The 12,143-nt window shown below is 38.1% G+C and overlaps 1 protein-coding gene across 2 annotated transcripts in view; it reads right to left on the minus strand.

Moving 5' to 3' along the window:
- LRPPRC (leucine rich pentatricopeptide repeat containing) overlaps positions 1–12,143 on the minus strand; it is a 91,040-nt gene that overhangs the window by 73,871 nt on the left and 5,026 nt on the right. The window contains exons 2-5 of one of the 2 annotated variants that reach the window (XM_057407502.1): positions 4,421–4,623; positions 1,354–1,476; positions 529–650; positions 380–438 (exon numbers count right to left, since the gene is read on the minus strand). In XM_057407502.1, coding sequence (XP_057263485.1) covers positions 380–438; positions 529–650; positions 1,354–1,476; positions 4,421–4,623 — 507 coding nt within the window. Of the gene's footprint in view, positions 1–379; positions 439–528; positions 651–1,353; positions 1,477–4,420; positions 4,627–12,143 lie in introns of both variants that reach the window. The other variant, XM_057407501.1, reaches the window with a different exon arrangement.

Below are 12,143 nucleotides of genomic sequence, written 5' to 3' on the forward strand. Positions count from 1 at the left end.
TACTGCTATTTGCTCCTTAGCCCACTTTGTTGTCAAATGCCTTTCCCAATAGCCACTTTCTTACTTAGGCAGTAAGCCTTCATAACCTTAGGCTTTTTCACGCTGGCTCTAGAAATGACAAAGCAAGTTATTTTCTGAGCAACCTGAATACAACTTGATTTGATCACACTGGTCTATCACTTATTTTTATTTTGCTTGTGCAGATTCCTGCTGTCTCCAAGAAGCTGCTCTTCAGTACTTGGTTAAAACATACTTAAACCCCCTCTTTGCTTTGCTCAATGTATAAGAATTACACTGAAACAAGTGTTAACATTAACAGTAGGGAATACAAGATACAGATTTTGTGAAAATCCCTTTAAACATAAACACAAAAGAATACCTTGCTCCTTCAATGTCACCCTCATTGCAATAAGCAGCAATCAACCTTTGGTATGTAACCTACAGAAAACAGAAAGGGCAAGTTAATGATTTCTATCCAATAAATGGATACTACTATTAAGAATGAAGGTATCATAAAGGGGTACTTACTCGATTGGGCTGCACATTGGCTCCCTCCATTCTGGCCAAGAATTCAGTTGGAGAAAATTTGTGCTCATTCTGAAGGTAGACTTTAAGCAAAGCATTATAATGGCTTGTATCATACACAGCACCTAAGGAAATATTTCAACCACAGTCAGTGAATGCAGATTCTCTAAATTCAACATTATTTTATAGCTTTCTCAGGTATTTAATTTCATATCAACTTTATTCTGTATGATCTTTATGTACAATGAGACTGCTTCCTTTTATCCACCTTTAAAATACCAGGCATCTATTTAACAGCACACACGCTTATAAAGGCTGAAACATAAGAGCACAGTAACGTGAATGCTTGTGTGCATGTTATTTCAGTCTCTGCAGCTGTATTTATTATACAGATTCACTAACACTGCTATCAAGAAGCAGTTCACCTACTCATCATCTATACATAAATAATTAAAGTATCATCTGATAAACTAGCTGGTAGCACTAGGTGTATTCAGCCCACCAGATAACAAGGTAACATCTGACATCGAGAAAAGTCAAATGCATTCTTACAATTATAAAAGTAAAGCAAAAGTCCATTTTAAGCACCTTACAAGAAAGAAAAATCTTCAGATTTATTATTAACACCCCTAGATGTCAGTATAACTCCCAGAATAGGAAATAGGTCTCTCACCTGAATATTAAAACCTAGTGATTATTCGGTAATGTGTATTTGCTGTTATAACCTAACATTTAAACATTATTAAAACACATTCAGACTTCTGTTACAAAGAAAGTAACTGAAGCTCACAGCTGTTCTTGGAAGAGGGACTAACAAAACCAACCTACCCAGCTCTTTCATCTTGTCCCATATCACATGGGCTAGTTCTGTTCTTTCAGGTGACAATAACTCTGGTAAAAGAGCACCACAACTTCTCAACAAAAGCAAGGCCTGGTTACTCCCTGGACTCCCTGCAAGTGGAACACAATGACAAATGTCTTTATAAATAATTATGCATTTAATATTAGAAAATAAGACTCTAATTTGACCCACCGAAATATGTAAGCATTTTGTATAGAATACCATCTTCTCCACAATTGAAGATTTTACAAATCAGGATACCCAAATGATTAAACAATGATGATGCTATTATGCACTATCATGAAAAAGATTCACAATGAAACATACCATTTAGTACAATAATGATCTCTGCTTAGCAGAAATTTTCAAAGATGTAACACAAAATACTAAACTTGGGTGATCTGGTATTTTACTTTCCCAATCGAAGTCCTGTAGATCATTTTATCCTAACAGGGACATAACTTTCTGATCAATTTCTAACATCACAGAATAATTCTTACCACTTCCATACTATCACAAAACTGGTATTCAGAGACATTCCACATTGAAATTTGTATTTCCACTTCTCCTCATGCCCAATATAAATGAGACAGTCCACACCTAGAGAACAGTGAAGGAACCTGCAGGAATATTTATCATTTCCGACTTCTGCACTACCACCAGAATATTGAAAAAGTAACTATAAATTCATCTGCCTTTCTTGGACTTCACTACTACTCCTGAGGCAAAGTAAGGCAGAGCTGCCACATGTATCACAGATTACACAGCAATCTGGAGACAAATTTTTTTTCAATCTCATCCTCATAAGCAAACCCAACCATTTCAAATAAAATTGAGTTCCCTTAGAAAGCAGCATAGTGTTAAAGAGGGGAGAAGGGGACAAAAAATATTGCCTGTTTGTTTCCTGTCAAACAGAAAGTTACATTGCAAAAGTAATTTCATTTAACAAGAAGCAAGACAAATGTTTGCATCAACATAAATGACAAAAAAAATGCGTAAGGTTTTCTATCTCAGAGATGTACACGCAGACTTGAAATACAAAGACTGCCAATAAATATTACTTGAAGTCAAGAGCATCATTCACGTTTTATAAGTTACTTCTAAATCATCATGCCAACACTCCAAAGCTCTGTACAGCTCAGCATAGAGGCAGAAGCTGCTGCCAGTAGAGGTATCTCCAGCTGCTGCTGATTGCTGTATGTGTAATTTCTAATTACAGAGAGCTGTAGAAACAGCTCTAAAATAACAGCAAAATCAAATAAAAACCCATCAACACCAGAAAGCTATACACCATCTAGAATTAGATCTTCAGGTACCAAAAAGGACCAGTAAATCTAAGATACCACGTAACTATTGTAAACTACATGCAAGAGCACAATCTACAGCAGAAAGGTTGTTGATATTGTGTAAACTCATGCAGGAAGAAACACAAACAATAGTGGGGAAAAAAATAAGCAATAATGAGGAAAGAAAACAAGTAATTTAAAACACTGAGAGAGGGCAGGTTCAAATTGCAAGAGGGGATTTGAACTTCCCACGACATAATGGGGTAGCGAGAGAAATCACAGTTTATGGCATAGTTTAAGACTATGACATTTTTAAGACTTAACTTTTTAATCCCTGCATACGATTGGTTCATGCAACAAAAACACCTACACATCTCCAGTTTCACAACACCAGTGTTATGCTAGTGACAGAGTACTGTGAAAGGCAGAAGAAACAGGAAAAGGTTTGGCAGTATGACTATGGAAAGATGCACGACTACACATACAGGAAGCACCTTTGGGCATTTTTTGTGTTGCAATTAGAAATGGAAAAACAATACAAAGGCAGGCAAGTCTTTTTAAGAAATCAAGAGTTACTAACCTCCCACACTTCCGCTAGGTTAGTTTTCAACATTATTAATAACAAAGGACTGCATTTCTCATCTGGAAATATGCAATTTATTCTTATGGCATCTTAGTTAAATCTCTTGTGAAGTTCTACACTTTTAACTATACTTACACAACCAAAGGAAACCACTGCAAGTAGTTATTCTTTTCTTAATGCGCATTCCTAAAACCTGTGCAACTAACCAAAGATCATAAAGAACTGTGGTTTGCAAATAACCTTAGGGACGCAAAATTCTTGCCAATCCACACCCACAAATTATAAACTTATACCCAAAAAAGACAAAGCTGTCAGAATCAGGAAGAACACCCCAAGTGAAAACACTAGAAAGTTTGAAAGAAAGACAGCATGAAGCGAAGACAGCTTTTAAACAGTAAACCACAAGACTTAAAAGCACAATCTCAGCTATATAAGGCATTAGCAGTCCAGAGCAAAGTTTAAAATTAATACAAAACAATACATGCTATCACTAATAAATATTAGCAGTAGTACTTAGCATATTTAGCAAATATCCCCACTGACCAATCTTAACTGGTACCAAACCTTACCAATTGTGGTACCTGGCTCTCAAAATATTGATGCAGTCTGGCTATCTTTAGCCAAAAAAGTACTGAATCTGTCAGAATTAACAATGCCTCAGCTGCTTATTTTTGGTTTACTTAAAAAATAAAACTTTCTTGTCCTGAGTATCACAGCTACCTGGGAATGGGGAAACTTGGGGATCACCTCGACATTTCCCTGTTACAGTGCCGGTTTAACACAAATAACCTCTTAAGGATAGCATGGTTTATTACAGGTGTTTAAAAAATACACTGTGTAAAACAGAATGCCCAAAACAGTTATATGAGGAAAGCGTAACATTACCAGATTAAAAATCTACAATAAGCAAGGCAGTACAATCAGACACCTTAAAAGTATGCTGAAGTTCTATAAGACTTAAAAAAATCACAGACCAAGCAAAAAGAAAAAGTAAATGTGTGCATTCAAAGCAAAATAATCTCCAAGGCATTTTAAGTCTGTGCATCAACGTATGTAGGAGATTAAATAACACGTACAGACAAAATATAAATGAGAACTCCTCCAATTAATTTCCTTGGTTTGATGTACAGTTATATTGCTGCCTTAAACTTCGCTTTCCTTTGGTTTTAAATGGAAGCAACTTACCCGTTTTGCAGATTTCATCAAAGACTTTTAGTAGGAGACTTTTAGGGATGCGGCCAGTTTTTCTGACAGAGTTATCCAGTTTGTTGAATGCCCAGTCAAACCGCCACGTCCGTCGGGTTGGAACATCTGAAACTGGTTCTTCTTTAACACTTCCCTCCTGCTGAGGTGCAACCGTGAGGAACCTTATTTGGTGCACAGTGTTTCTGCTTAAATAAAAACAAAAACAAAAAGAGTACGCTTCTGTGAGTCATTTTGCAACTACAGGCACATAATGTCAAACAGATAATGCACTTCTTGCTGATGAATAGTTCCTCAAAAACATTCCGCATTGATATATATAAACAAATACAGGTGATTCATTTCAGTGTCTTTCTACTTAAAAATACATTGTATTTTCTCACAGTGACAACTCTGAGATTTTCAGCTGGATTCACCTCAAGTTAAATGGTTCAAATGCCATTCCCACAAAAATAAACTTTTTTAATCACCAAGTGCTTTAAAGGCCGACTGTCCCATTACAGCTTCTCAAAAGATCTCAGATGCTTCTGAAAAATCACTCCAAGAACAGTCACAGACGTCTCTTCCACAGCACAGCAAATCATACTTTTCGGTTAAAAAAGTCACTACAGAGCCCAGTGTTTTAGACAACTACAGCTTACAGAACAACAGGATCATTCCTCATGCGTCAGGATTTATATTAACGGGTGTGAAGCTGCCATCATGCAATGTAAACCAAACATCGACACTGGACTTCCCTAGGGTACTGCATCCAACTCAGGTCCTTACATAAGGAGGATAGGGACCTGCTGGAGCCAGCCCAGGGGAGGCCACAAAGATGCTCTATGGGCTGGAGCAGCTCTGCTCTGCAGACAGGCTGAGGGAGCTGGGCTTGTTCAGCCTGGAGAAGAGAAGGCTCCAGGGACACCTTAGAGCAGCTCCAGTGCCTAAAGGGGTGACAAGAAATCTGGAGGGGAGCTTTTGACAAGGGCCTGTAGGGACAGGACAAGGGGGAATGGCTTTAACCTGACAGAGGGGAGATTGAGATGAGACATTAGGAAGAAATTCTTCCCTGTGAGGGTGCTGAGGCCCTGGCACAGGGTGCCCAGAAAAGCTGTGGCTGCCCCATCCCTGGCAGTGTTCAAGGCCAGGTTGGACACAGGGGCTTGGGGCTTGGAGCAACCTGGTCTAGTGGAAGGTGTCCCTGCAGATGGCAGGGGGTTGGAACCGGATGGGCTTAGAGGTCCCTTCCAACCCAAACCATTCCATGATAAGTATTTATCTTTTTAAAATAGTGTCTGTCAACAAGAAGCATAATGAAAAAGTGTTCTTATGTCTATCTAAACAATAAAAGCTTGCCCATTTTATTGTTTCCTTTAAAGAACAAGTTGATGTACATAAGAATAAAAAAATAGCATTTCTGCCACAGCAGAATTGTGAACAGCCTGTGCAGGTAAAATTATCATTACACACAAGCATTTTTGGAAGTCTCTTCTCAATTGTTCTTACAACTTCACAGACTAACTCTAGACCATGCTCCTCCAGAACGCTATACAAAGGAAGTTATACATGCTGGAGGCAAAAAGAAGATTCAGCAACTTCTGAAGCTGCCCTTCCTCATCAGCTAAATTCCTGGAAACTTTCTAGACTAGTAAAAAACCTCCCCAAACAACTAGCCGTTGTATTCCCTGCTGCTAGAAGTCTTATGCAGTAATGACTGCACATTTCGTTGAGACAGCAGCCTAAAAGTGAGGAGAGCTGGCATCCTCTACAAACCAATTCCCACCCTGGAGCTTTTTCACAGGTGTATCTGCTGGCTAGTTTCTCATCAAAAGATAGTGCTAGTTTAAGGCCTTAGGAGTGGAAGTCTAATAGAGGAGAAAAAGCTTTCTGGCAATTCACAGCTTCAGCAGCATTGGCAGCAATCTGCTAAATGACAGAAAAAACCATAAGGTGGGTGCATATCATCATGGTGGGAAAATCAGACTGGTGGTTTACCATCTGGTTGCCTCTTGTGAGTAGGAAGTAGCCCAAACACCACTTGTTTCCTTGCGGTTTGAAAGAATGGTTTGATAACTGAGCAGTCCATCAGTTCTAGGAGCATAATTCTTTAAATAAAACCAGCCTGAATCAGAATCTGTTCCATAATAGGGCTGTGAGAACAGTTAAAACAGAAGATGTCTGATTTCTGAAGGCATTAAAAAAATCCTTTAGTAATGACGACCGTCACTACCACTACCTTGAGAAAGGCACTACCTTTTTCAAGCAGGCAAATTTTACATTGGCCAATCCCAAGTTTCTTTCTGAAGAACTTTTCAGAGTCCAGCAAATAATCTGCATTTAGTTGACTAGGGAAAGGACGAGGAAGAAAGAACTGAGCAAGAAAAAAACCTGCCAAAAAAGGAGAGATCCCCTCAGTCTCATTGATACCTCCTCCTAGATGCAGGCTCTCAACCACTCCATTGCACTAGCCTCTATTTTATTCAGACCCCTCTTCTGAGCTATTTTAACTCACTAGCCTGGCACAATACCAATTCAGCCACTTTGGCAAAATCTAACAATTACCGTTCCATTAGACTGCAGTGGAAACAGCTCGTGATGTCCAAAAAACACCACAATGAACCAGAAAAATAAATGGAGTAGGAACAGGTGGCTAAAATTAGAGAAACCAGGAAGAAAACCAAGAAACTGAAACACCACTTTTAGTGATAAGCAGCTCAGCAGATTAATGCCATTAAACTATTTTGGTTACTAGTAATGTCATCTGTCACTAGAAGTATTTCCAAGGGTATCTTTTTCCCTGATTCTTTCTTTCCTTCCTTCCTTTTCCTCTTCTTCTACCTCATCCTATAACCAGACAGGGTACTTTCCCTAAAACAGAAATCATTAGGAAAAGTCAGCAGTACAAAGTAAGATGCTAAAGATTAAGTCCTCTTGGGTGTAACAACCAAACGAGATGTCTACAAATTCAACTCTTTAATAATAATAAAGGGTAATTCTCAACTGTGAGCAAGCCATTGTACAGCTCTAAGAATGAAACTACTGATTGCAAGTTTATTTTTTCTTAAAGATACAGATAAAATGGTATCATCCACTCTTACACCATTAAAAAAAGCTACTTTCAAGTTTTTCAGAGTACTTCACGTGAGGGTGGAAAAAATGCTTTGTAAGCAAGCAGCAACACAGGCCTTTGTAAAACAGACATCTAGACTTTTATTTCCATTAACAGGCAAAGCACAAGTGGACAAAATTCCTGTGCTCCAGATTAAGATCTGCTATTGTTTTATAGTATTTTGCAAGTTATTGAGTTACCTTGTGTCACATAGCACACTTTAACCATACACAATTTTGGTATCTATAATTCTTAAGTCCTGAACTAAAAAAGTCATCTTTGAAAGATTCTCCACATGTCAGAGTCAAAAACATCTTAAAGCACCTGCATACCTCCATCAGACCCAGTATGAAGGTAAAAATAGTATGGGAATGCTCAACATACACTGGTTTATAGCATGAGAGGATTCTAAAGTTTCATTTGTTACTAAACTCTCCTTGCTTAACATCTAGCAAGTTGCTATTTCTAACATCAGTTTAGTATATTATATCAATTGATAAGGTTACACACTGTAAAATATTATAATCTTACATGAACTGTTATTTTCATACACTCAACCTTCTGAAAGATCAGCAGAACTGGGCATTCCTATTTACACACCTCCCAGATATTATCAAACATCATACTGGTGTTTCTCTTCATTTACACTGATTACAGACATACTAAGAAATGGCACCATGGGAGTCCGAGTGCCAGTTTTAGACAGGGAGAAAAAGTAAACGAGTATAAAATAACTTGAGGAACCCCAACTGGCATCCACCTACACTGGCATTATCAATCTTGAGATACAGCATCTCTCTCCGAGATACAGCATCTCTCTCCGAGATACAGCATCTCTCTCCGAGATACAGCATCTCTCTCCGAGATACAGCATCTCTCTCTTGAGATACAGCATCTCTGAGATGAGACATAACATCTTTGAGACGAGATACAACATCTTTGAGATATAACAATATCTTTGAGACATCTTTGAGGTATAACAAACTGAGCATCACTCGGGTGCATGTTATCACCTGTACATGTTCAGCACTTGAGTAGATTAACATTTTTATCACAATTAAAGGCACTGTGTAATAGCTGAGCCAATCCCATAGTAAGAACTTAAAAACAACTATGGCTTCAAAAGCGGTATGAAGTTGCAGGCATCTACTGTCTTGAATTTGGTTCTTAAAGCTACAGTCAACTAAGAACACAAAACTTAGGAGAATAGGGGGGGGAAGTAAACATGCTGGGAGCTCACTATTCTAAAAAGACAAGAAAGACAACACCAAAAAAATGCAAACTTAATAAATTAAGGGACCTGGTGTGAGGTTTGATTTCAAGCAATCAAGAGAAGGACAGAGGAATGCAACAGAAACTGAAAACTGATACTAATGGCACAACCTCCCCATGAAAGCGAAGCAGCGTGCAACAGGAATCTTGAACAACCTTGCGCAATTCTTCTTTCCATTTTTAGAAGTTGAGAAAGAACAGGCAATCAAGAGGAATTTAAAAAAAAAGGCTTTTCGATATAGGAAAGATTATTTTAGAAAATACATATACCTCCTAAAATAGAAAAAAAAGATCATATAGTGCTTAGCTTTCAAAAAATTAAAACTGCAACCATACTGTAAATTTTAACCATTTTACATGACTAAATGTGTAGCTGAGAATAGGGAAGACTTAGCTAAGTACTTGCTAGAAATGATAAGATACGTTATATTTAAGACACACTAATGGATCTTACTCAATCTCCAGTCCTTTGGAATTACCTTTGAAAATTCATGAAAGCTTTGGGAAAAACAGAAGCATAATTAAAAAAATAATTATGAACTGAAGTACAGGCTTTTGGCATCATGTTACCTGACAATCTCGGAATCAGAACAAGGAGATACGATGCACTTTTAGTTAGAAAAATAGGGGTTAAATAGTTGTGGGGTTTTTTTTTAAACAGACAAAATATATATCAAGTTAAACTGTGCTGATCAGGATTTGTTGCAAAATTGGGAATGTATTTTGTTCGATTCTAAATTAAGCTATATCCTGACCCAAATGGGAAAAGACTGGTACAACCCATGAGCATTCAATGATTTCATTAATAATTTGGACAACAAAAGGGTTAATAAACTTATTACACCATAAAGGTGGCAAATTCTTAGAACAAGAGCCTCAGACTTCAGTGTTATCTTGATTACTTGATGTAATGGTCTGAAATGAACGAAAAGGAAATTCAGTACAGGCCAAAGTTGTATATTTTGGACAATGCAGAAACATAAGCTGGTATACAAGTGGACAGGCAACAAAGCAACCAAAGTAGTGCTGAAAATGAACCACTGCTAAACATGAAGCATCACGCAGCAAGAAGGAAAACTTCCTTTCTTCAGCTCCTAACAGCAGCAACACAGATGAAATACACAGAGAATCAGTCTGCTTGTCATGATGCGTTTACTCATAAAAACCAAGTTTAAAAGACTCAGCTATCCCCTTCCACTTTCCAAGTAAAGAAGCAACTGCACCTAATCCATCAGGCATCACACTGGTAATATCAGCTGTTGTAATATTAATTGTAACAAAGTATTAGAACAGGATACCATGACAAACTTTTTTATTTAGAAGCTTATAAAGTAACACCGGGGGGGGATTTATCACGCATGATCTTGGTATTTCTGATCATGCCTTGGTGCTAGATGTTAAGATTATAGTCTTATGACATAGTCATGTTTCTCCAATTATTTTAATTAACTTTTTTTTTCCAGAATTAAATGCTATGCTACACAGTAAAATGATTGATACTTCTCCCAGGGCTGCAACGAGGGCCAAGTATTTACTTTCATGTATTAAACGGCATTTTAAGATTTTCTCCACATGAAACACCATCTTTTGCATGCACGTGAAGGAAAACAACAGACTTCAGATCTGTTTAAATCAATCTGATTCTTCCCCAACGTATTTCTCTTTACTATGCTTCAGAACTATGTTTCTTTGTCCCTACCCAGAGAAGCTCAAAAGGATATATTAAACCCTATGAAGTAATCTCTCTCCTACTCCCACAATCACAAAATTACAAGTAGCCTTCTGATAATGGAGCTTTTACATAACTGCACCTTTCCACCTTTCTCAGCTTTGTCTCTACAACTGTGAGGGTTAAAACTGTAGACCTTGGCAACACAGGAAAGGTTAACTAATTATATGTTTGTAATCCCACACACAACCACCCGCTATTTAGTGGTAAGTTCTCACCTCCAGTTTATCTTAGAGCATTTGGAAAGTAGTGGAAGACAAACTCCTTAAAAAAAAACTGACACAGGGATGAAGTGTGCATGGGGAAATTTATACCAAGTCAACCAGTACTTGTTTGAAGGGTTTGGTAAGAATCCCAGTGCCCTAATAAAGTACTTAAACATTTCCCTTATTTCCAGAGCAGACTAAAGGCAGTGTCTTCAGTTTCCTAAAGGAACACATCTTACACACCAGTCTGAATAAAGTGTCCCATCTTCCCCAAAACTCAAGTAGATGGTTTCAGTGCTCTCCCAGGCAAAAAACTTGACTAATTCCAAACACTCAAAAAGAGAATTACCAAGCCACTGTATGGATATTTGCCTCCCTTTATCACAGCCATAGTAAGGTAGCTGCTGTGCTTTTTCTAATGCAAGTACTGAATATTTTGTTCTTTCCAAACTAAATAAACAAAAGGTATGAAATAGTTCTCAAGCCATAAGCCATGATCATAGTAGAATAATGAAAAAATAGTTAAAATCACTGTACATAAAACCACTGAAGACTTACCATTAGCTACATTTACTAATCTAAGACTAAATATACCATCTGAAATGACAGCCTGATTCATGTAACAGTATTTCCCCAGTCTTAGCTATGGTCACCCACAAAGAAGGCCACAGTGTTCAGGCCACTGTATCCTTGTTTCAGTGAGATGCAGGAGGACTCTAAAAGAGGAAAAAAAAAAAAGTATGGCTTTTTTCCACATACACTGAAAAACCTCACGTTTCCGGGAGAGTACCTAAGAACTTTGCCCAAGTGATTTGCAACAAGCAAAGCAGAAAACCTTTGCTTTGTGCTACTTCTTAGGAAGCCCATAGACATTTTGTATCCATCAGTAAAATACATACCACAACTACAACAGTAGTGCAGGTTGTGAAACTTCACTACAACACAGCATTGATTCAGTATCATCAAAAGCAAGTTTACTGAATGCCTCCGCTTCATTCAAAGCCCACTTCTTGCATCATTTTGCTCATGTAACATAATTAAGCATCTAGCTCTATATTTTCACTATCACAGAATCATAGCATAGTTAGGGTTGGAAAGGACCTTAAGATCATCAAGTTCCAACCCCCCTGCCATGGGCAGGGACACCTCACACTAAACCATATCACCCAAGGCCTCGTCCAACCTGGCCTTGAACACTGCCAGGGATGGAGCATTCACAACTTCCCTGGGAAACCCATCCCAGTGCCTCACCACCCTAACAGGAAAGAATTTCCTCCTTATATCCAATCTAAACTTCCCCTGTTTAAGTTTCAACCCGTTACCCCTTGTCCTATCAAGGTCTCACAAGAGCAGAGTAAAGCAGCAGGATCACCTCCTTCGACCTGCTGGTCACGCTCCTCTTGATGC

This window comes from Pezoporus wallicus, unplaced genomic scaffold, assembly GCF_028554395.1.
Source record: "Pezoporus wallicus isolate ANWC-B61680 ecotype Strahan unplaced genomic scaffold, APGP_CSIRO_Pwel_v1 contig_8811, whole genome shotgun sequence".
Taxonomy (NCBI): Eukaryota; Metazoa; Chordata; class Aves; order Psittaciformes; family Psittacidae; genus Pezoporus; species Pezoporus wallicus.